General features: G+C 40.4%; 1 protein-coding gene across 3 annotated transcripts; it reads left to right on the forward strand.

The window, feature by feature from the left end:
* The first annotated feature begins 711 nt into the window (after nucleotides 1-711).
* Nucleotides 712-23,327, forward strand: LOC106556429 (ovomucoid-like). Of its 3 annotated transcripts, XM_087709377.1 has the most exons (4): nucleotides 712-1,023; nucleotides 21,454-21,482; nucleotides 22,272-22,387; nucleotides 22,664-23,327. In XM_087709377.1, the coding sequence occupies exons 1-4, from the start codon at nucleotides 969-971 to the stop codon at nucleotides 22,731-22,733; spliced, it is 270 nt and encodes an 89-aa protein (XP_087565503.1). In that variant the 5' UTR covers nucleotides 712-968; the 3' UTR covers nucleotides 22,734-23,327. The 3 variants fall into 3 exon arrangements, 1 of the variants encoding a protein (XP_087565503.1); XR_015695944.1 differs by lacking the exons at nucleotides 21,454-21,482; nucleotides 22,664-23,327 and adding an exon at nucleotides 12,011-12,064 and having other exon boundaries at nucleotides 716-1,023; nucleotides 22,272-22,359; XR_015695945.1 differs by lacking the exons at nucleotides 21,454-21,482; nucleotides 22,272-22,387; nucleotides 22,664-23,327 and adding exons at nucleotides 12,011-12,064; nucleotides 19,835-20,619 and having other exon boundaries at nucleotides 717-1,023.
* Nucleotides 23,328-23,497: the final 170 nt, after the last annotated feature.

A 23,497-nucleotide genomic window follows, 5' to 3' on the forward strand; every position in this document is an offset into this window, starting at 1 on the left:
GCTTGCATCAGCATACATTGCTAGTTTTATTATTATATTTTCAAATGCACAATAATGACATATACAGCCACAATATACAATTTTACAGCCACTCAGCTCAACCAAGTGACTCTGGGAAGCTTACCATTCTAAAATTATAGAACAATTAAAGCAGTTTTATGAAACATTTGAAAGAATACAATAACATCCACAAAGTAAAGCTAACAGGGTTGTAGCTATTCAACTCTCCAAGGGCACAATATTCCATATGGCAGGGGCTACAGCAGAAAAGGCCCCTCTTCTCATCACTGTCAGCTGACACTCTTTGGCTCTGGAGAATTTGCAGCATGCCCATTCTGCTAGATCAGATTGGATGGCTCACTGAGATAACATTGCCTCCAGGTACAATCTTCTCAGCAATGTCTTGGATACACAGGAACTATTTCCCATTCAGCAAGTATTCAAATATGTAGTTGTAGTTGTAGTTGTGTTTATTTATATGAGCTCTCCATCATCTCACAAGAGCCAAATCCTGTTTTTTTCTTTCTGAAAATGGATGCATCTCTCTGATGAGAATCACCTCTAAAGCAGGAGTACAACGTCATACAGAGGCATGGAGTCTATAAGCAGAAAATGTGACATCTTCCATTTCACTTTCTAAAGATCAATCTCCATTTTATGCATCATCACACGCTGAAAGTGCCAATGTCACCTGCTCCCTTCCCTGCCTGTACTGAACAGGGAGGCATTTCTTGAATCTTGCGGTCATTGTGTTAGAAGGAAATTTACAAACAGACTAGCTTGCCACACATTTCAGCAACAGATCAGTTCCTCATCCAATTGCATCTGGAAGTGGGAGGTGCAATATCACAAAAGTAGTCAAGGTATGCACATATAAACTAGAAGGACAGGAGAAAGCTTTTGAGACCTCACCTTCATCATCAACTGCTCCAGAGAGTCCTACTTCAACCAAGCTCTGTGACACAATCATGAAGCAAGGAAGCCTTCTGATGCTCACTCTGCTACTTTTCTTCTTGTACTCCAGTAAGTTCTAATTACTACTGCATTTCTGGTTAGTCCTTAATTTTGGGATGACAAATGTTTCTGCCTTCCTGGATGATTTATCTAGATAGATGTTTTTACATTGATGCAGCTTCCCCCGTACTTCAGTGACTTCACAGAGGCCTGTTTCAACCAAACTCATAACACGATCACGAAGCAAGGAGGTTTTCTGCTGCTTGCTCTGATGGTGTTCTTCTTGTATTCTGATAAATTCAATTTTCTATGCCAATATCTTCATTTTGGGAAATGTGCAGGCATTCAATTGTCTAATAACATGAAAAAGAATGTGGTGGCAGGGGCAGGGAACCTGGAGTATGATATTGAATAGCCTGATATATTCCCTGATGTTTGTCTGCTTATTGTTTTGTAATCCTTTCCTCTCCAATCCCTCTTTTTGGGGTGGGGAGGGGAGAGGGGGAAAGAAATGGGTCAGACACAGGAGATATTGCCTACAGAGATTGCTTAAACAAATTTGAGTGAGGTGGAAAGACAATGTCTGCTGGGAATCTCTGGTGTCTATTTTTTCCTTCTTCCCTTCTTCCAGAGTGGAGAGAGTGCAAAAAAAAAAAAAAGGAATTACAGGAGAGTAAAGAGGAACAGTGTGGAGAATGCACCAGTTTTCCAGCTCACAGTGGGAACCATTGCATTGATTGCTATATGTAGTCCTCATAATAGGCATATTTACTCTTGTGTAATGTTGAATACTGGCTTGCGGGCGGAGCCGGTTCAATCTCTTCCCTGATTGGCCGAGACACTCGACGCCCCATTGGCTCATTGCTCAAACCCGGGGGTATAAATGTTTGGCGCGAACCACGCCAGGTTAATCATAGTTTACTCTGCTAGAATAAAGGTTGCTGTTTTACTACCTTCTTGTCGCGTCCTCCTCCTTCCGCTCCAAGATGCAAAACTGGCGACGAAGGTGGGATGAGATTCCCGTGACCACAGAGAAGAACAAACCAGCTTGCCTCCGCGTTTGAATCATACCTTTCAGGTTAGGAACGCCGGCAGCGAACAAAAATCTTCTCTGTTTCTTCTTTCCTTTTCCCTGGCTTTTGCATCAGAATGGCAACAGCGCTTCCTCCTTTCGCGCCGTTTGGGTCTGCGGGAGAATCCTGGGACGGCTTCATGGAGCGTTTTGAATGCTATTTAATCGCGTCAAAGAACAGGGCACAGACTGACGAGGAGAAGTGCAGCTTTTTCCTGTCTTGCTGCGAGCCCTCTATGTTTGCTTCTGCGAGAGCCCTGGCCGCTCCGAGGCCAGCTTACAAACTTGGGTGGGACGAGCTAATGTCCAGGTTGAGGGACCATTACGCCCCCTCACCTTCTTTGATTGCTCGTCGGTTTACTTTTCGCCGCCGAGTGCAGAAGCCCAGCGAATCTATCAGTCAGTTCCTCGAGGCATTGCGCACAGTGGCCGCCCAATGCGATTTTGCAGACCTAGAGGAGAATCTTGTGGAGCAGTTTGTATGCGGGGTCCGCGACGTACAATTGCGCAGCCGTATGTTCCGGAACCACAAGATTACTTTGGCGCAAGCTGTGGAGACTGCGCGAGCAGCAGAACTTTCCGAACAATCCACGGCCGACATGGAACGCCTTCAGCTGAAACCTTTCACGCAAACCGCTGCGGGGCCTTCCAATCAGACGAACCTCGTTGACGACCTCTCCCCCACGGAAGACGAGGAGGAGGAAACCGTCGGACAGATGAGGACGCAGCCGAAGCAGAGGCCACACCAGCAACCACCGACGTCCGTCCAGCCAGCTTCAAACATGCCTTGCCGTGGATGCGGCGGCCGCCACAGCCGCGTATCTTGCCCGTTTCGTTCCGCTGTCTGCCGCCGTTGCCGAGGAGAAGGACACCTCGCCAAGGTTTGCCGGGCTCTCTTGCCAGCCCCATCGTTCATGCAGCCCAGCAACCAGCGTCAGACATTGCAACGCCGCCAACAACCACGTCCAGCGAGGCGAGCTGAGGACTGCTATTCAACCCACCAGCTCCCTAGTGCTGAGTGCGTAGTCTATCAGGTTTCCCACGTCCCTGCCGGCGGTCGCAAAATTAGCACCGTCGTTCGTCTTGAAGGTCAGCCTTGCCGAATGGAGGTGGACTCCGGGTCTTCCCGTTCCCTTTTATCTTGGGCTTTGTTTTCCCGCCTTTGCCCTAGGGTTCCTCAGAGTAAATTGCGCCCTGCCGGGGTCTCCCTCTTAGATTACCAGGGAAATGGGATTCCCACGGCAGGAATATTCCACATCCGGGTGGAATATGGAGATTTTAAGGGGAAACTTCCAGTTTTAATTGTTAAGGATAACCTGCCCGCTCTTCTGGGGTTAGATTGGTTCCCCGTTTTGGGCCTCACTATAGAAGGGGTGCATAGGGTAGTTCCCCGTGCCGTAGATAGCGTTTTGGATGAGTTCGCAGATGTGTTCGATGGGAAATTAGGTTGTTATAAGGGCACCCCCATTTCCCTTTGCCTCAATCCCCAGGTCGCGCCTATTAGGCTGAAGGCACGTAGGGTTCCTTTTGCATTGAGAGCAAAGGTAGATGCTGAATTGGATAAGCTTATAGAGCAGGGGGTAATAGAGCCCGTAGATCATGCCCTTTGGGAAACCCCTATAGTCCTCCCGGTCAAACCCGACGGATCGGTGAGGATATGTGCCGACTATAAGTCGACCATCAACTTGGCCCTGCAGGCAAATCCATATCCTGTTCCTGTAGTGCAACATCTACTTCACTCTTTGGGGCAAGGCCGCATTTTCGCCAAGCTGGATATGGCACAGGCCTATCAGCAGCTTCCCGTAGACGATGATGCGGCTACAGCCCAGACCATTGTTACCCATCGCGGGGCTTTCCGTTGCCGCCGCCTCCAATTTGGCGTTTCGGTTGCCCCAGGGATATTTCAGAGCCTCATGGAGCGGTTGCTCCATGGGATCCCAGGCGTCGTTCCTTATTTTGACGACGTCCTGGTTGCAGCCCCTAGCCACCTGGAACTCCTAAAAACACTGCGGGAGGTTCTTACACGTTTTAGGGAGGCTGGATTGAAGTTAAAGCGCAGCAAGTGCGAAATTGCTGTTCCCCAAGTAGAGTTTTTGGGATTCCTTATTGATGCACAGGGCATCCACCCCACTCCCTCGAAAGTTGCGGCCATAAAAAACGCTCCTGCACCCACCTCGAGGGCGGAATTGCAGGCGTTCCTGGGGCTTTTAAACTTTTATGCCCCTTTTATTCCCCACAAGGCGTCGTTAGCTGAACCGTTACATCGATTGCTTGACCGGTCAGCGGCCTGGAAATGGGGTAGCCGTGAAGCGCAGGCGTTCGCGGCTATAAAGGACATTTTAACCTCGTCAGCAGTCCTAATTCAATATAGCGACAGGATGCCCCTAGTTTTAACGTGTGACGCCTCTCCCTATGGCATAGGGGCGGTCCTGAGCCATGTCCTCCCGAACGGCTCAGAGGCTCCTATAGCTTTCTACTCCCGGACGCTCTCGTCAACGGAGCGAAATTATAGCCAAATTGACAAAGAAGCTCTAGCTGCAGTGTCCGGTATTAAGCGTTTTCATGACTACCTTTACGGTAGGAATTTTACCCTTGTTACGGATCACAAGCCGCTTTTAGGCCTATTGGCGGGCGATAAGCCAACCCCCCCCATTTTGTCTCCCCGCATGACACGTTGGACTGAGTTTTTAGCGGCGTATTCATATGCGCTGGTATACCGTCCGGGTAAGCAGCTAGGGCACGCAGACGCCCTGAGTCGTTGCCCTTTGCCACAGACGGACACAGCCCTCGTGCCTTCTCTCTCCATTTTGTCTATTGCTGAATCCGATCTCCCCGTTTCAGCCGCGGATGTTGCAGCTTGCACAAAGGCTGACCCCATTTTGTCCCAAGTAGCTTCATGGGTGTTGAGGGGGTGGCCCGAAAAAAAGGTAGCGGAAGAATTTCGACCGTTTAAGGCACGACAAGCCGAACTTGCCCTTCACGGGGGTTGCCTTGTTTGGGGGGATAGGGTAGTGATCCCCAAAGTTCTACGGGCACGAATCCTGCCCGCGCTCCATAAAAATCACCCAGGTATAGCGCGAATGAAAGCTTTAGCCCGTAGCTATGTGTGGTGGCCCTTGTTAGACTCGGAAATCGCAGATTATGTAGGTAGATGTAGAATATGCCAAAATTCTAGGCCGAATCCCCCCGCAGCTGCACCTCGTGAGTGGGAAATCCCTAGAGGCCCATGGTCCCGTTTACACATTGATTTTGCCGGTCCCTTTCACGGCCGAAACTTTATGATAGTGGTTGATGCTTACTCTAAGTGGGTGGAGTTGGTAATCATGACCTCCACTACGGCAGAGAGTACCGTGAGGGCTCTTCGTAAGATGTTCGCCACACACGGGCTACCAGATGTGATAGTTTCAGACAACGGGCCCCAGTTTACCTCCACTATGTTCCAAGAATTTTTGGCAGAGCAAGGGATTAGACACGCGGCCACAGCCCCGTATCATCCAGCTAGTAACGGTAGGGCGGAGCGCGCAGTTCGCTCAGCTAAAGAAGCTTTGGGCCGCATGGACCAGGGTGACTGGCAGGAGAGAGTGGCGGCCTATCTCTTGAGCCAGCACTCTACACCCTGTCCAACAACTAATAAAAGTCCTGCGGAGCTCTTGATGGGTAGGAGATTGCGAACCCCCCTAGATAGGCTCCATCCACTTTATGCAGGGGATTTACCGAGCAACTTGGGGGCCCTTCCGTCCCATACGTTTAAGTTAGGGGATCCCGTTTGGGCTCGTTCCTTTTCAGGGGATCCACGGTGGGTTCCCGCAACAATCACAGCTTTGACTGGCCCCTGTTCCTTCAGGGCCGGTCTGGCCGACGGAACGCAATGGAGGCGCCACCTGGACCAGTTAAGGCGCCGCCTCCCTGCGGAAACAGACGGCCCGGGCCCCCCAGACATTCGCCCTCAGCGTGAGCTACCCTTGATGACCTTATCCCCAATGGACTGCCTTTCCTCGGGGAACGGGGGACAAGCCGATACGAACTTTTCGGACAGACGTGCCTCATATGGCCATTCTTTCCCTCAAAGCCTTTATCGAGACTCTGACCATATATTCCAACCAGATTGTACGGGTCCATCGTCGGATACTCCGGCTGTTGCGGAGATACCATCTCAGACAATTGGAGCGCCATCTCTCGGGGCCGCATCACAGGATCACCGTTCCGCCACAGACTTGCCTCTGTTGGCGATTCCTCCCCCGACGACAGCTGCCGGGGAGCTACGAAGGTCGGGACGAGAGCGGCACCGTCCCACCTATCTACAGGACTATGTTTGCCCTTCGTGAGGGTACTTGACTAGGGGGGAGGGGTGTTGAATACTGGCTTGCGGGCGGAGCCGGTTCAATCTCTTCCCTGATTGGCCGAGACACTCGACGCCCCATTGGCTCATTGCTCAAACCCGGGGGTATAAATGTTTGGCGCGAACCACGCCAGGTTAATCATAGTTTACTCTGCTAGAATAAAGGTTGCTGTTTTACTACCTTCTTGTCGCGTCCTCCTCCTTCCGCTCCAAGATGCAAAATGTAATAACTTCCTCTTCAATCTCTCTACTCTACAAGATGGAGGGGGAAAAGAAAAACAACAGGTGAGGGATAGGACAATGCAGATTGACTGTAATGGTGATAATTCAACAGAGGAATGCTGTGATGGTTATCAATGAAGGTAATGGTCACAAACTTATTTTCATGCAAGGGTAACTTCAAATAGTCCCTGAGGACTATTTTGTAAGCAATTTTTTTCCTGTAGTAGAAATAAAGTGGAACTTTCATGTCTAATGTAACTGTAATCTCTAATTAAATCAATAACAATTGTGTCTACTTAGTTCTGTTGCGGATGTGCTTCAGTTATTGTACTGCCAGTTATTACTGAATTTGTACTGATTTTTTTTTCATTTTCTTACAGCTAGTCAATGATTAATTGGAAGGGGAGGGGCACAAGCTACAAACACATAAATAAATTAAAGACAAAAAGGAATGAGAAAATATAAACTTTTTTCAAATATTTATATATATATATATATATATATATATATATATATATATATATATATATATATATATATATATATATATATATATATATATATATATATATATATATATATATATATATATATGTCTTCTATTTTTTTGTTCCAGATATTGCTGCCCAAAAAGTTGATCTCCGGGTAAGTACCAGTGTATGCTTATTACATGAATTCCTCTTCAGCAACCAGAAGTGATGACAGATTAAACTATTTACAATTTGATTCTTTATAATTAAAAGAATAAAATTCTTTAATTACTAAAAGTTAGTAATGTCTAACTTTTAGAATGCAAAAGTTATTTAGGTAAAGTTATGAATCATAAATAAACAGAATAAGATAAATATATTTTTCTTAATATTTTTTTAATATGAACAGTTGTGTAAACTCCATAAGATGGCCATTTTGGAAACAGGAACTAATCTTCTGGAATTGTGCTTTCTTATCTTTTAGAAGAAGGAATTGTTGTTTGGCAGGATAACAATAGATAATCAGCTTGTCCCAGATTAAATGTTCAGGTCAGATTTATAGGTTCTGTGATCCTTTCTGCTTCAGAAGTAGAGCAGGGTAGCCTTATAAAATGAACCATTTGCTTTTCCCCATAGAATTATTGCAAGGGGTACCCAAAAGATTTCTGCACCAAGGAGTATCGTGGCCACTGTGGCTCTGATGGCAAAACGTATGAAAACAAGTGTAATTTCTGCAATGCATATATGTAAGTATAGGGTTGACTCTGTGGAGCTGGAGAAGAGATCATCTGTATAGGCAGCCCAGGATTTCTAGGATTTTTTAAAAAAGACATTAAAACTCATCCTCCTTTCAAGTAGGCTGTGAATATTCATTCAAAAATTCTGTCACATATAGATTTGTAGTGGTGCCAAGGAGAATATTTTAGGAGGTAAGGCAAGCAGAGCCAGCTTGCCATTTTCAGGATATCCAAAGTAGAAATAGCAATAGCGCTTAGATTTATATACGGCTTCTCAGTACTTTACAGCCCTCTCTTAACAGTTTACAGAGTCAGCATATTACCCCCAACAATCTGGGTCCTCATTTTACCAACATCAGAAGAACGAAAGGCTGAGCCAAACTCTTATGCAGTGAGCAGAATCAGCCTGTAATACTTTATTTTAGAACTCTTAAGTAAAATTGCTAATTAATATAGCCTTTTGGTTGACTGGGCCATAATGGTGAATAAATCTCTATAATTCTTATTTTTATTTTTTGGCTGTTTTCCCATCAGTTTCAGTGGTAGAAGACTTCGGCTGAGATATTTTGGAGAATGTTGAAATCTGAAATGCAGAAGATGAAGGCACATTCTCTAAAGAATATCCCACGATCTTCCTGTGTTCCTTATTAACCCCACAAAAAGTCTGTTTTTTCCCTCTTCTTTTGCTCTGTTAGTCCTTTAAATGGTTTTTGTTGATTTATCAATAAACAAAGCAAAGCGTTGTCTCTCCATGAGTCTTCTTTTGGAAGCAGTTCATCATCCTAAATTTCTGCTATTCTTGTTTATTTGAATCAGCGTTGATTCCTAGTAGCTATCTCGACAAATCCCTGAAGTCTTCTTGACATGTTTATTCTTTTAGAACTGGTTCGCCCTTGCCTCCTTCTTAGGGTTGAGAGAGAGAGTGTGTTCCGAGGTCAGCCAGCTTGCTTCAAGCCTAAACAGGATTATAATTCACCAGACTTCTAGCCTGATGCTTTAACCATTACTAGTTTTATTATATTTTATAGTGCACACTAACGTTATAGATACCCTATTATAGGCCTGGAGACCCGCGGGCCGGATACATCACATGCAGGACAAGCCCACCCTGGAGAACAAAGGTAAAAAAACCCTCACGATCTGGCCTGTGACGCAATCGAGTTTTTACACCCACGCCCGATTGGATAAAGTTTGTGTTTTGTACCTTTTGCTTTTGTTCTTCTGTTATTATTTTAAATAAATAAAAGCAAAAAAAAATAGTTTTAAAATGTACATTTATGGATTTTTCAAGAGTCAGTAATTAAAATTTCATTAATGATATAACAAAAAAAATATCAGGTGAATTTACCTCATGACAGAAACAGCATTTCTGCACAGTACATTCAAGGTAAAACCTTTTCAGTAATCTCTCAAACATCTATATGCAGCAACTGTTTCCCATTCAGAAGTATTCAAATACGAGGTTTCTCCATCATCTCCTCACATGAGAGCCAAATCATGTAGTCTCCTTCTGAAAATGAATTCACATTTGATTAGAGATATCTTTAAAGCGGGAGCACAACTGCACACATGGGCACAAAGTTTGCAAGTAGAAAATGTGACATTTTCTTTTTCTCTTTATAGAGATGAAATAACTCAGTCTCCATTTTATGCATCATCAATGCAGGCCCACATTGAAAATGTCAATCTCACATAATCCTTTCTCTGTATTGCCATATTATTGCCTTGCTAAATACTCCAGAGTAGGCAGTGACTGACATAGCTTGATAAATTCTGCTTCAAGAATTCTGCTGTTTAAGAAGTACTGGAGCAAGGGGTAAAATGGTCCTTTTTATGAGAAAATCCAGACAGTTTTGAGGAGAAGAGAAATTAGGTTCCATCACTTTAGGCTTAGCTCTTCGTTTAAGTTTCCTTCCATTCTAATCCTGGTTGTCTGCTTTGGTTTTGGCCACATGAGAATACCATAGGAAAGGAGAATGTGAGAATAAAACCTGGTTCCTTCTTCCCTCCTCTCAGTTTATATGTCATTGGACAGCTTTGTAACCTGCATCTGGGTATCTGCAGAAATTACCCAAAAGATAATTATAAATTATGCCTGAGGAGTTTCTTTGTGTCAAACTGCCTTCTGCAGTTTGCCAGGGTCTGGACTCCCTCTTCCTCCTTATGGAAATGCTCTTTTCCAACAGTGAAGGAAGCAAAGGGAAAGCAATGTTGCCTGATCATTTGTTTGTCAGGTAGGAGTCATTATAAAGGATTGGGGGGGGGGGGTGTCACAAGGGAACTGCCCTGCTTCTGGGAGGCCATTGAAGTGCTCCAGATTAAAATGGTGATTTAGAGAAAAGATATATCTGAAATACTTGGATTATCTTCTCTGGGGATGGGGAGGGCAGAGTTACAACTGGAGGTGGTCCCTGCCTACTCTTGGAAAGCCCAACCTTTTCCCCCAAAAGCCATATTGAATTTTCCACAGCAGAGTTACAGAATAGCTGAAACTACTGTCCTGGAAAACATATTGATGACCTAGAATTGGCACTAATAATTAATTGATTATTTGGTCTAATTTACACAATGTGGGAGGAGATAAATTGCACTATATGTCTTCATAGTTCACTAGTTCTCTAGATAAAAGAAAAGGTTTTTGAGGAGTTTCAATCAAAAAGGAGTTTGAGGAGGAATTAGGTACCAATGATGAGTATCTTGATTCAAAAGTATAAATTGTTATTGAAATTTAATCTAGAAGATGAATCTCTGAATGATTGTGGATGGTAGATGAAAACAACAGATTTTCAAATTTTTGGATATAGGATTATTCTTGATCACTGGGAAAATATATGGACACAAGTTTGAGATCTACATTATACTGGTAATTTGACAGAAATCTTTTATAAAATTATTTAGCGATGTTATTCAACTCCTGACAAACTGTCAAAGATGTATAATTTGAAACAAACGTTGGAAATGTTATCAATCTGAATATAACTTTTTGCCTTCTTTGGTGGACCTGCAAGGGAGTTAAGAAATCTTGGAATCAAATATGTATTTTGATTCAGAAAATTCTGACAATTGATGTAAAATTGAAATCCGAAGGTTTCTTAGTGACTTTATTATTACAGCAAGACTACTATGTTCACAAAGATGGACAGAAAAAATCTGGAATAGCAGAGTGGATTTTTGAGCACTTAATTGCAGCCACTCCCAAAATTGTGCCTGTGTCCAGAATAGCAAAGTCTCTGCTGCATAGGAAAGTCACACAGTGGAAAAGCTACTTCTAGAAGATTTACTGAAAACTTAAGTGAGAGATCCATGATCAGGGTGGGAAGGAGGTTGTGGAAGCCAATGGGGTGGGAAAGGGGACTCAAGCTCTGCAAGTACCTCCAGGAGCAGGAAGTAGACCAGAGGATGATTTAAGGGGTGCTTAATGATTGCATTAGGGAGAGAAGAGATTGGGATCATCAAGTGAGATGATCACATGGGTACCTTGGTTAATGACCACTGTGAATTGTAACCATAAGGGACAGACTCCATTATGATCATGACTATCTATATGGGAAAACATATAACTCCAGCGCAGAGTGGATGCAGGATCTAAGAGCATACCATAACAATCCTTCAGAAGAGGAACTAGTCATCACAGTAGCAGAAATCTAACAGCAGGTTAAGAACATGCACAAGGCCACTAGCACCTGGCTCAGGCTTACTGGCTGAAGAAACTGGAAGTCAGTTTGTGACATCTGACACTAGTGGCCTTTAGGTACAGCACATACCAATGTTATACATTGTCCTGGCCTCTGTTCTCTATAGGCTTGAACTCCTTCAGCCAGATAGGCTAATCACAAAGACTCGGTATAGATACAGAGTTAAGAGTAAAAGAATCATCAGACACCTCCTCTGTATGGATGACATTAAGCTGTATAAGAGTGAATGAAATGTCATTCTGATTGGAAAATTGTGGTCAAATGGTAATCAAGAGAGGGAAGGTAGTTAAAACTAATAGGGTAGATACATACAGACCAGCTTTAAGAACCCTGATATCCCATATTCATATGGAAACCACAATGGGGAGGCAAGAAGACAGCAAAATTCAAGTCTCATACAGGATAAAATAGGTCATCCAGAATCAACTCAATGGGAAGAAAAAAATCTAAGCCATTATCATATAGGCAGTTTTCATCTTTTGAATTCTTCATTAAAATCATATCCTATTATTACTTTATAGGCATCTCTGACATCTACTACACACAACCAAGCTTTTCCAACAGCATTTTTAAGGGTAAGAAAAATGTCCTTTGCATTCAAAGAATTATCAGATTCTGATAAAGATTTGTGAATCTGAACTTGATAAGTAATAATTTCTAACCAGAATATGAGTGGAAAACATGTAAAATATTGAAGTTTTGTATTGATCTGGTGAAAGATCAATTTTTATAAACAATTTCTTTTTCTGATACTCTCTTATGAAATCATGATAGAGATAGATGATAGATGATAGAGAGAGAGAGAGAGAGAGAGAGAGAGAGGGAGACAGGGAGACAGACAGACAGACAGACAGACAGACAGACAGATAATCTTAGTTTGACCTCACTTCAATGGAGGTTTTACTGATTCATGGTGGAATTTTGCAAACAAAAAAAAAATATTATTTGAATGAGTTCCAGACACTGAAGGACAGAGAATCACATGATCAGTCTTGACTGGAAAATACATTCTCATAGGAAAAAAATTTAAAACACAGACAAAAAAACCCTCATTGAATTCAACCAATTTTGATTGACTTCCTCAGTTGAAGATTTACATGTTTCTTAGTTTGAACTCGTGCTGCTATGTCATTATTATATTTTAAGGGTGTCATACAGCAGTGGGTTCCTACAAGTTCGGACTGGTTCGGCTGAGTAAGTAGTAACTCAGCCTGTCACGCCCTCAAACCGGTTGCATCAGCGGTGGCGCCATCTTGATTTTTGGTTCTGCGCATGCACAGAACAATCTTCATTGCAAAATTGTATTTTCCCCTTTTCTAATGTAGTGTGCATGCACAGACCTGTTTAGGTGCAAATGCGCACACGCGTAGTGCAAAAAAATTTTGCACAACAAACCGGCAGTAATACTGGCAACAACCCACCCCTGGTGTCATAATGATGTTTTTATGTTACCATTGTTTACATTCCACATGGTTTCAATTGTAATGCTGTCTGCATTTATAATTTTTTAAAATTTGTCTTGGTTTTATTACTGTTTCTTATAGTACCAGTATGTTTATACAGTTTTGGATTATCCAATGGACAGAGGCATTCAGAGTTTTCAAGAGTTCTATGAACAAATTTTAGCTATTGTCTTAAATACCTAGAACTATTATTTGTTTGTTTGTTTATGTTTGTTTGTTTGATGTACGTGTGTATTTGTATGTGTGTATGTCTGGTAGAATAGGCAAATCCTGTCAGAATAGAGAATTCCCTGCCTATTAGTTGTCTATGGAATATTCACATATTTTGGCATAAATTAGTCCTTGGATTTTCAAAGTATTTAAAAGGACTTATGTTCGTTTTTTTCTCTGGGGCCATCATTGTATCTAGAACTTTGCACTGCACATTTAACATAGTAGGGAAGGTTTCTGTGAAAGTGTTAAATATTGTCCTGATATTTTAATCCCAGTTTATAAAAGGCTACAAGGCCAAAATCAGAGGTTTAATTAAATCAAAATAAAATGGGATGGAGATCAAATGATACCATTGTATACACCACCTTGAGTTGCATAAAACAAAGATGGATATTATCTAAAAATGTTGCATAAAACAAAGGTGGATATGTATCTAAAAATGAGATTCCCACTTATTGTTCCTATCAGAGTTTTCATGTACTTTAATTAGATAAATGTTACATTATTTTTCTCTGGTAGCTGGAAATAATAGATTTGGATCTGATAGGAGATTCTGGAATAAACAGCAGTTCACATCAACTCCCAGCATTTTAATATAAGCAGCAACAAATTAAAAGTTTTCTGTGATTTTGTGGAATAGGTCATAAGCTCCTTATATTTCTTTCGATGTTCAAAGCAAATTCTTTTCTATTAAAGCTGTTCTTTCTGTTTTTACTGTATCTGTTTGTTCTTACTGTACCCAAATTCTATTTGATGGTTTTTGTGGGAGTTAGTAAACAACAAAGTTGGTCCCGGAAATCTGAATTTTGCCATTTATCCATAGTCTAATTCATTCAAAACTTCCTTAATTATATTTTTGTTCTTGGAGATTTGGAGTGTTTCTGAAATCCCTCACTGATTTCTTCATTAACCCTGTGGTCTAACTGAATCTTTAGTTTTGCAAAGCTGGATTATTGGTGTCAAAAGAAATGGAGCAACAATTGCATTGTTTTTAAACCACACGGTGTTTGTATCGCAACATTTCCTGGCTGTACAGCTGAGCTCAGGATTGACATATAGCTTTGGGTGGTTGTAGTGGACATGGACTAGAGTGAATAGCATGGAGGTATTCATATGTAAAATGAGCAGAATTTTTTTCAGAGGCAGGGATCAAAACTTTTGATGAGATGAGCTGCTGTACAAATTTGATTAATTAAATAAAAAAACTGCAATATGGGTTGTTACATGTTATTGCTAACAGCTGTCTATTTTTCTTACTTCTTTATACTTTGTGCAATACTCCCTGACAGAATAGAATAACTATTAATGACTTCTTTTTCTTCTTTTTGCAGAACTTCCATCTTTAGATATGTGGCAAGTTCACAATTTTTGGGAAAATCTCCCGTGTTCTTGAATACACATATGGGAAAGTTAGTTTTGTCGGGTCATCTGATGCAATGGTCCCCAATCTTTACAGCTTGGTGTCTTAGTGGGGAGGGGAGAAATGGCCCTGCCACTTGCGCAACTTGAGCTTCATGTGTGCACACCGGCTGGCCATTCATGCAAGTCATGCTGGGTGTGCTCGTGCTGGCTAACCACTAATGGGGCCCAGTTCCGAACAGGCCACGTCCCAGTAGTGGGACACGGCCCAGGGGTTGGGGACCTCTGATCTGATGCATCTAGCTTAGCAATGTCTACTCTGGCTGATAGTATCTTTCCAAGGGATGAAACATGCAAAGGAGAATTCTGTCCCTTTTCTTCAACCTGAATACAGTGAAAATTCAGTTGGGCACTGGTGGGCAACTTTTGTGGCTCCAAAATCCCATTTTTATTCAGCCCTCTCAAGTCCCCAATAACAAAATTATCAACAGGCATAGTTTCCCTCTAAAAATAAAAACACTGAATTGTATGCCCCAAACAGCTTAAATCTCCCATTGCCTTCCTAGCCAGGAAAAGCAGAAAATCTTGGTTTCTGACATCTCCCACTCTGCATAATCAACTCATCAATAATAATATCCATATTGCTCCCAAATCAAGTACATCATGGTTACCAAGATGCTTACCATGCTTATCGTGGAGAGCAATAGTGGGCTTTCTGAGGAGAAAAAGAGATTCTTGGCCAATAATTATTTTACCATCACTCTATTCTTTCATCATTTTTTAACAACTTCTATATATACTGCATGATTAACTTGGGCAGAGGAAGACATTTTCAGAAATATTTACCTACTCATTTTAATGTCTGATATTTTGAAATAATCATTCTTGATAATTGTCCATCATTTTGGTCCACATGTTCCTTCAATATTCCTATCCTTTTTCCCCAAAGGATTGTTATTATTTTTTATTCTCTTACATACCATTTTAAGTATATATTCACATAATTGGTATTCTTCTTTACATTTATCACTCTTATACATTATTATTTCATTTAATAAGTTATAATGTACAATTTGGGTTGCTTTATTTACCATCCCTTCCTCCTTTTGTAACACCTCCTTGTTTTCCCTTTCTTTTCTCCCTTCCTCCCTTCTCTACATTTTTCCTTCCTCCTCTCCTTCTCCTCCCTTCTTCCCTTACTTTCTCCTACTCCTGCTCTTCCTCTTCCCCTTACTACCCTCTCTCCTTCTCTTTCTCCCCCTTCCATCCTCCTCGCCTCTTTCTTCTTTCTCCTGTCTTCTTTTCTTTCTCTCCTCCTCTCTCCCTTTCTTTTTCTATTATTGTTGGTGTATATTTAAAACTCAGTTTATGTTTCCTTGGGATGGTATTTCTGTCATCCCAAATATACTTTAGTATCATTTCTTATTCCCTTACCTTCACTAGTCTACCCTAGTATGTTTTCCCCCTTTATGTCTTGTTCTTGAATATATACATATATGTTTAATATTTTCTTTTCTTCCCCTCACCCTTTCCATTTAATAGTGTGTCATCTGGGTACTTTAAACAAATTGAAATAGACTTGGAAAGATGGATAAACCTACAATTATCAATGATGGGAAGAATACCAGTAGTAAAGATGAATATATTACCAAGATTGTTATACCTATTTCAAATAATACCAATAAAACTAGAGAAAAAAATCTTAGAAAGTATGAACAAAATAGTGGGGAAATATATATGGCAAGGGAAAAAAGCAAGAATTAATATAAAAATGTTACAAGATGCAAAGATTTGAGAAGGATTTGGATTACCAAACTGGAAACTGTACTACCAAGCAGCGGGTCTAACTTGGATGAAAGAATGGATTTTACTGAGAAATACAAGATTATTGAAACAGGAGGGGCATGATTTGCAACTGGGTTGGCCTGCTTTTTTGTGGTATGATAAAAGTAGGGCGCATAGCTATTTTCAAAGACATTATGTAAGGAATGGATTATTAACAATGTGGGAAAGAGTGAAAGGGAAACATTATTTAGAAATATCAATGTGGCATTCAACAATGGAAGCATTGACACATCCAAATATTAGTAGAATGAAAAATACTAGATACAAAGATATCTTAACAGAAAGCGGGGAACTAAAAAAAACAAGAATTAGAAAAACAAGGGATTGATATAGGTTGGTTTTCACAATTGCAAATACAATCAAGATAGGGAAAAGATAAAAGGGAGTATGGTTTTAACTTAGGAAGTTCGGAGTTGGATAAGATACTTATGGGAGCAGGAGAAAGAATAATCAAAGAATTATATAATCCTAACCCTAACCCACAACATGAATAAATGTGACAATACCTCCCACCTACCAGACATCTGGAAACCAGCCCTAGTCAACAAATGAACCCCACCCACCACCCAGGCTGTTACAACACAAAACAACAATGGACACACAGCCAGCACCAATCAGCACCAGTACAACCACACAACCAATCATTCCACTTACTGAAACAAAGACAGCACTCCACACACACCCCACCAAGATTTATAGAAAGATGGCAACTCTGACCACGCTTTAAGCCAAAACCACCAGCCTGAAGATGGTGAATGAGACCTCACCGAAATGTTGCCAAGACAATCTCAATCTTACACAGGAAAAGACCCGAATGCAACAAGACCAGCATACCTACACCTGTGAAAATCTACAAATAGATAGATAGATAGATAGATAGATAGATAGATAGATAGATAGATAGATAGGTAGGTAGGTAGGTAGGTAGGTAGGTAGGTAGGTAGGTAGGTAGGTAGGTAGGTAGGTAGGTAGGTAGGCAGGCAGGCAGGCAGGCAGGCAGGCAGGCAGACAGACAGACAGACAGACAGACAGACAGACAAAGAGGGGAGAGAACACGGCAGCTCTGATCACACTTTGCTCGCACAGGCATGAGACCGAAGACACCAGCCTGAGGATGACGAGTGGGACCTCATATACATACATACATACACACACACACACACACACATACACACACACACACATATCTTTGTGGCATAAAGAAATGAATAAATAAATTAATAAATTAAATAAATAAATAGCATTCCATTTAGGCCATTAAATTTGAAACTTCTGAAACTTTTTGCAGAATGTGTGAGATGAAAGGATTGGACTACTAATGTTTTATTATGAACTGAAGAACATGTAAAACCCCTGATGGGTTGCAAGGTATTTTAGCCCAAGGTATTGCAAGGTATTTTAGCCCAAGAAGCACTTAAGACAAAAGAAGAATCATGTTTATGCAATGGAAATGTTTTTGCACAATTAAGATTCTGGATGGTCACAATATCAGTTTACAGAAGAGGAAGTGAATTGCTCAAAGTAAGCGTGCACCTTGATTGTGTTGTAACCATTGAGAACTGACTGTTCATGTGCTTTTACAAGAAACTTAAACCTGGAAAAAATGGTTAGCTCTCCACAGAAGCAACTGCCTGTACCAGATCACTTATAAAGGGAAAAACCAAAACTAATTATTTCAGATCTCAATCCAGTATATTATCTAGGTGGTTTTGTATATACAAAAAATGTAAGCCTGGTGGTTAGAATGCAGTATTTCAGGCAAACCTGTAAAGCACTATGAACAGAGGTGGGTTGCTCCTGGTCCAAATATTCCTATCAGCCAACTTGAATGGTCTGCCCACGATTAATACTATTAATAATTTATTAAATTTATTTGTCACCCGACTCTTAGCGACTCTTGCTGCTGTTTTTTCAACCAGAGATACATGATCTGGCCTTCCCTCTTACTACACCTGCACTTCACTTTGTACTTCCTCTTGAGACATCAATTAACAAATAATTATATCAATTATTTTTGTTGTCTTTGTAATGTGTTTCCACAACAGTTAAGAAGGAACTCAGAAGAGGCCTAGAAACATAAGCAAGCTGATAAAAAAATGTCAAATAAAAGCAAGGTTTAAGAGAATGAAATGAAAGACTTGGGGTTTGGGGAGGTTTTTGGTAGAAGGAAAATGGACCTCATCACATCACTAGAATATCATACTGGAGTTGGGACTGTGAGACTGTGAGACAGAACGTCAAGAAATCAACATAGAAAGAATAATTTTATTTACTTTATTTATTTATTTGTTTGTTTGTTTGTTTATATATTTATTTATTTATTTATTTATTTATTTATTTATTTATTTATTATTTATTTATTTATTTATTTATTTATTTATTTATTTATTTATTTATTTATTTATTTATTTATTGGACAGTCACAACCTTGTCTCCTGTGGCCCATTCCATCAGGTCCAGCTGGGGACGCACACTCTATGTCTAGGAAATGCTGACTGATGGGGTCCAGGAGGAGAACTTTTTCTGTTATGGCTCCCACCCTATGGACCATCATCACATCAAGATCATAGTAGTCCTGATCCTGCTAGCCTTTCATAAAGCCCTTAAAACATGTTTTTGTCAATGGGAATCTGGGAGTGTGAGGATGTATAGTGGATACACTGACTACATAGAGGGATGTGTTCACTTTAGAAGTAAATTTAGAATTTTGTGATATCACATATCAGTTAGCATTTAGCACTTAGTCTTATATACCGCTTCACAGTGCTTTGATAGCCTTCTCTCAGTGGTTTGCAAAGTCAGCATATTGTCCCCAATAATCTGGGTCTTCATTTTACCCTCCTCGGAAGGATGGAAGGCTGAGTCAACCTTGAGCCTGGTGAGATTTGAACTGCTGAACTGAAGTAGCCTGCAGTTCTGCACTCTAACCATTACACCATCTCGTCTCTTATTTTACAGGATTTTATGGTTGATGTTGTTTTGATTGTGTGATCTATTTTATTGTTTTGCTACTTTCATATTTTTTACCTATTTGTCACCCACCCTCTAACATAACATATACACATACACATATACATATACACTTACAGAAATAATATATATATATATTGAACATGTCAAGTGGTGGAAACATTAAAAAAATGGATGAGTTTGATTGTGCAGTTCTACCTGCTATCTTCCCATTTTTTTAACTCCATGAGATTAAAATCATTGCAAATGGGCATTATTCTAAAGGTCATAAAATGATTAATATACTATGTTTGATCAGATTTATTCTATTTTTAATAAAATGGATTTTCGTTGGCCCGCCTGCCTTGTTCTATTCAGCCTAATACTGCTCTTCTAATCAGAGAAATTTCTGTTATTATGTCTTCTAAAAAACAATTCAGACTGATAATATGTTTGTGTCTCAGGAATATTGGCATTCCTAACATAGTTTCATTGGTAATTTTTCATTTTTAATAGACTTCCAAGCAGGAATGACAATCTGCGCAAAGTAAACTATGTGGAACTGATTCAAGACTATAGAAACACGAGACATGATCTTTTTGTAGAAGAGCCAATCTAGTTTCAGAAAAATTGGATCCTAATCTGTGAATCATAAAGGAAGGATTACTCCTTTGGACTTCATCCCACAATTGGATCTTCCAGGAGTACGGGTCATAGCACTCCCTAAAAACCTCCCCTTTAGAACTACAAGAGAGGGCTCAGATGATACATTGGAGACTCCAAGCCAATTGATATGATACATTTTGAACATACAGCACTAGAAACTTGTCACACATAGTTTATCTCTTTGGTTAAAGCTGGTCTTCACATAGGGGGGATTGGGGGTTCTAAAATGAGAAGAAAATGGAAGGGTAACTTTGGAGTCTAAGAATTGGCTCCCGAGACAATAAAAAGATCTGAATGGTTCTAATCAAGTTACTTCGTAACTGCTACATGTCTGTTAAATCTGATTGCCATACACTTCTTGCATTCTGGGCTAATTGTGCAAAAGGAAGTTTACAAACTGACCAGTTTGCTACAGACTTCAGCAATAGCCAACTCCACATCCAATTGCGTGCGGAAGGATAGATTTCATCACCAAAGTAGTCAGGGTGTGCATATATAGCCTGGAAGGGCAGCGGAAAGCTATGAGGCCTCACCTTCAGCATCAACTGCTCCAGAGAGTCCTACTTCAACCAAATTCAGTGAGGAATCATGAAGCCAGGAAGCTTTCTGCTGCTCACTCTTCTCCTTTTCTTCTTATACTCTGGTAAGTTCTGCTTACTAATCCAACTTTTCCTTTTCTGAGAGATTTGATGACCCCTTTATCCCCAGGAAAAAAGAGACAATAATCCACAGATATCTTCAAGGCTGGTTCAGTGACAAATTATTCCTGGTAAGAGGAACAAGGAACAAATAAAAAAAAATAGGTTATAGGTTAATGATGCAGAATTGGTTATTTTACTGGAAGCTTATTCAGCTTTAAATAATTTTTGTTCAGCTAGTTAAGGATTTTAAATTCAGCGGAGGGGGCAAAGGAACAGGGTGCATACAAGTAAAATTTTAAAAATATAGGAGCTAATAGAGACCTATTTCAATAATTTTGTATGTTTTCATTCCAGATCCAACTGTCCTAAAAATCAATTCAAGGGTTAATACCAGCTGATTAGGCATTGTGAGGAAGTGAGCCCATTGCATTGATTTTATTTATTGTTGTTTAAATTTAGTTTTAGACAAGTAAGGGATCACAAGATCATCTGCCATTTTGGGGAATGGTGAAGCCCTGCTATAATCACCAGTGCTCAGCATTCCCAATCGTTGGAATCAAGTGGTCCTTTCAGGTGTAACATAAGCAGAATTCCTGTAGAAATCAACAATATTGAACTCCCTAATAATATCCCGGTTGACTTATTAGTACTATACGTTTGGTTTTTAAACTGGCCCTTTTTGTGTTAATTTGCTATGTTTATTCAACTGGTCAAGGAGTTTAATTACAGGGAAGGAGAAAAGCACTTACAAACAGAAGTAAATAAATAAAAAATAGGAGATAATGTGGAGTTGTTTCAAATATTTTCATTCATATGATTTTTTTACAGACATTGCTGCCCAAAAAATCAATGAGAAGGTGAGTACCAGATTTAAGTTTAAGTTTTAAGTCTCTGTGTTGGACCCAGAAATGTGGATGCATAATAGCCTCATCCCTCTCCCTCCTTACCATCACATCCTTTATTGCCAACGTATTGTATTCTCAGATACAATAAGATTTGGAACATATTTCAGGCCAGGTTTTCTGCTTTTATCTACTCCCTCTTCCAACCTACATACCCTCCTAAGCCCTTTAAGGGCACAGCACGCAATTAAAAACATCTACACCAAAACCATAACAAACTAAGCAATGTTTTATACCACTGTTGTGGAGCTTTTTCTTTCAGTGTATCTTATATATGTTTGTGTGTTTAATGTTGAGAGGGATCTTGCAAACCACGTAGAATTTGTCTGCATAGCATTATAAAGACTGAAAGATATAATTCCTAAAAATCCCAGACCTATTTTCCAGCATTGCTAATGCATGATGGCCTACATGGGGACTAGGAGGATCAACCAAAACAGAAATGAACTCTGCTGAATTACAACTTGACAAGATAAGAGATAATCAGTTCAGAGCAGGGGTGAGTTCCAGCTGCTGCTACTGCTGGTTCGCTCAGGGATGCACTGTGTATTAAAGACATGTGCAGAAGCAAAAGACAAGATGGTGGCACCTATGGTACTGCGAAGAGAACTGGTTTGGGGGCATGGCAGGCGAGTTGCTACCTAACTGGTAGGAACCCACCTCTGGTTCAGACATAATCATGTTATTCAACTTATAATTGGCCTTAAGAGGATAGTGCTATGAATCATTTGCTTCTTCCCATAGGAGTATTGTAAGAAGTATTCTGTACCATCGAAATTCTGCACCTTGGAGTATAACCCCCATTGTGCTTCTAATGGCAAAACCTATGGCAACAAATGTGGCTTCTGCAATGGGTATATGTAAGTATACCGTTCATTCTGTACAGCTGTGAAAAAACCTTGGAAAACTGATCCTTTTTTAAAGTAGGCTCTCAGAAAACATTGTCCCAGATAGATTATGTAATAGTGTCAGTTTTACCAATCTTAAGGGGAAGGCGAACTATAGCCACCTTTCTAGTTTTAGGAGATCACAAATGATATTGCTAATTATTCTAGTCCTTTGCTTGGCTGGGACTTGATGGTGGATGCACTCCCCTTGGTTCTTATTTTTAATTTTTGGTTCTGTTTTCCCATCAGTAAAAGTGGTAGAAAACTTCGGCTGAGATATCTTGGAAAATGTGTAAAATTTGAAGATGCAGAAGATTAAAGAACATTTACCAGAGAATATCCCACAATCTTGACACCTTGTTAATTAACAACCCCATGAAAACATCTGTGCTTCCCTCTTCTTCTGCTACGTTGCTCTATTAAATGTCTTAATCTGATTTATCAATAAAAAATCCAAAGCATTATATCTCTATGAATCTTCTTTTTAAACCAATATATGAGCCTCCTTTTTTTGTTTTAGTTCCTTTGAGTCAAAGTTGACTCATTGCAACCACCTCAACTTGTTTTTGCAGTTTTCTTGGCACATAGTTTTTCAGAAGTGATTTGCCCTTACCTTCTTTCTAGCAGTGACTGGCCAAGAACAATTAGCTGACTCATGGTCCCCTGCTTTTTTAGCCGGGGCTCTAGCCACTACACCAAACTGGCTCACATTGGAATACATTTATAGTTTTATTGCATTTTAAAATGCACAATAACTTCATACTGGTAGATATGCAATTGGGAACATATTGGTATGTATTCATAATGTATATTTTTGTATTATTGACAAGAGACAATAATTAAAGGTTGGTTACTGATACCACATAAAGTAGGAAGCTTTTTTCTCACATTCCCTCAAGGTAGAACAATCTCAATAATGTTTTAGTTATCTTTACGCGGGAACAGTTTCCCATTCAGAAATATTCAAATATGAGATTTCTCAATCATCTCCTGATATGAGACTCAAATTACATGTTGCCCTTTTGATAATGAATGCACCTTTGATGATATTCATCTCTAAAGCAGAAGCTGGGTAACTTTAGG

The sequence above is a fragment of the Thamnophis sirtalis genome, unplaced genomic scaffold, assembly GCF_051295495.1.
Source record: "Thamnophis sirtalis isolate CommonGarterSnake01/CBP01778 unplaced genomic scaffold, rThaSir2_p1.2 scaffold_3, whole genome shotgun sequence".
NCBI lineage: Eukaryota > Metazoa > Chordata > Lepidosauria > Squamata > Natricidae > Thamnophis > Thamnophis sirtalis.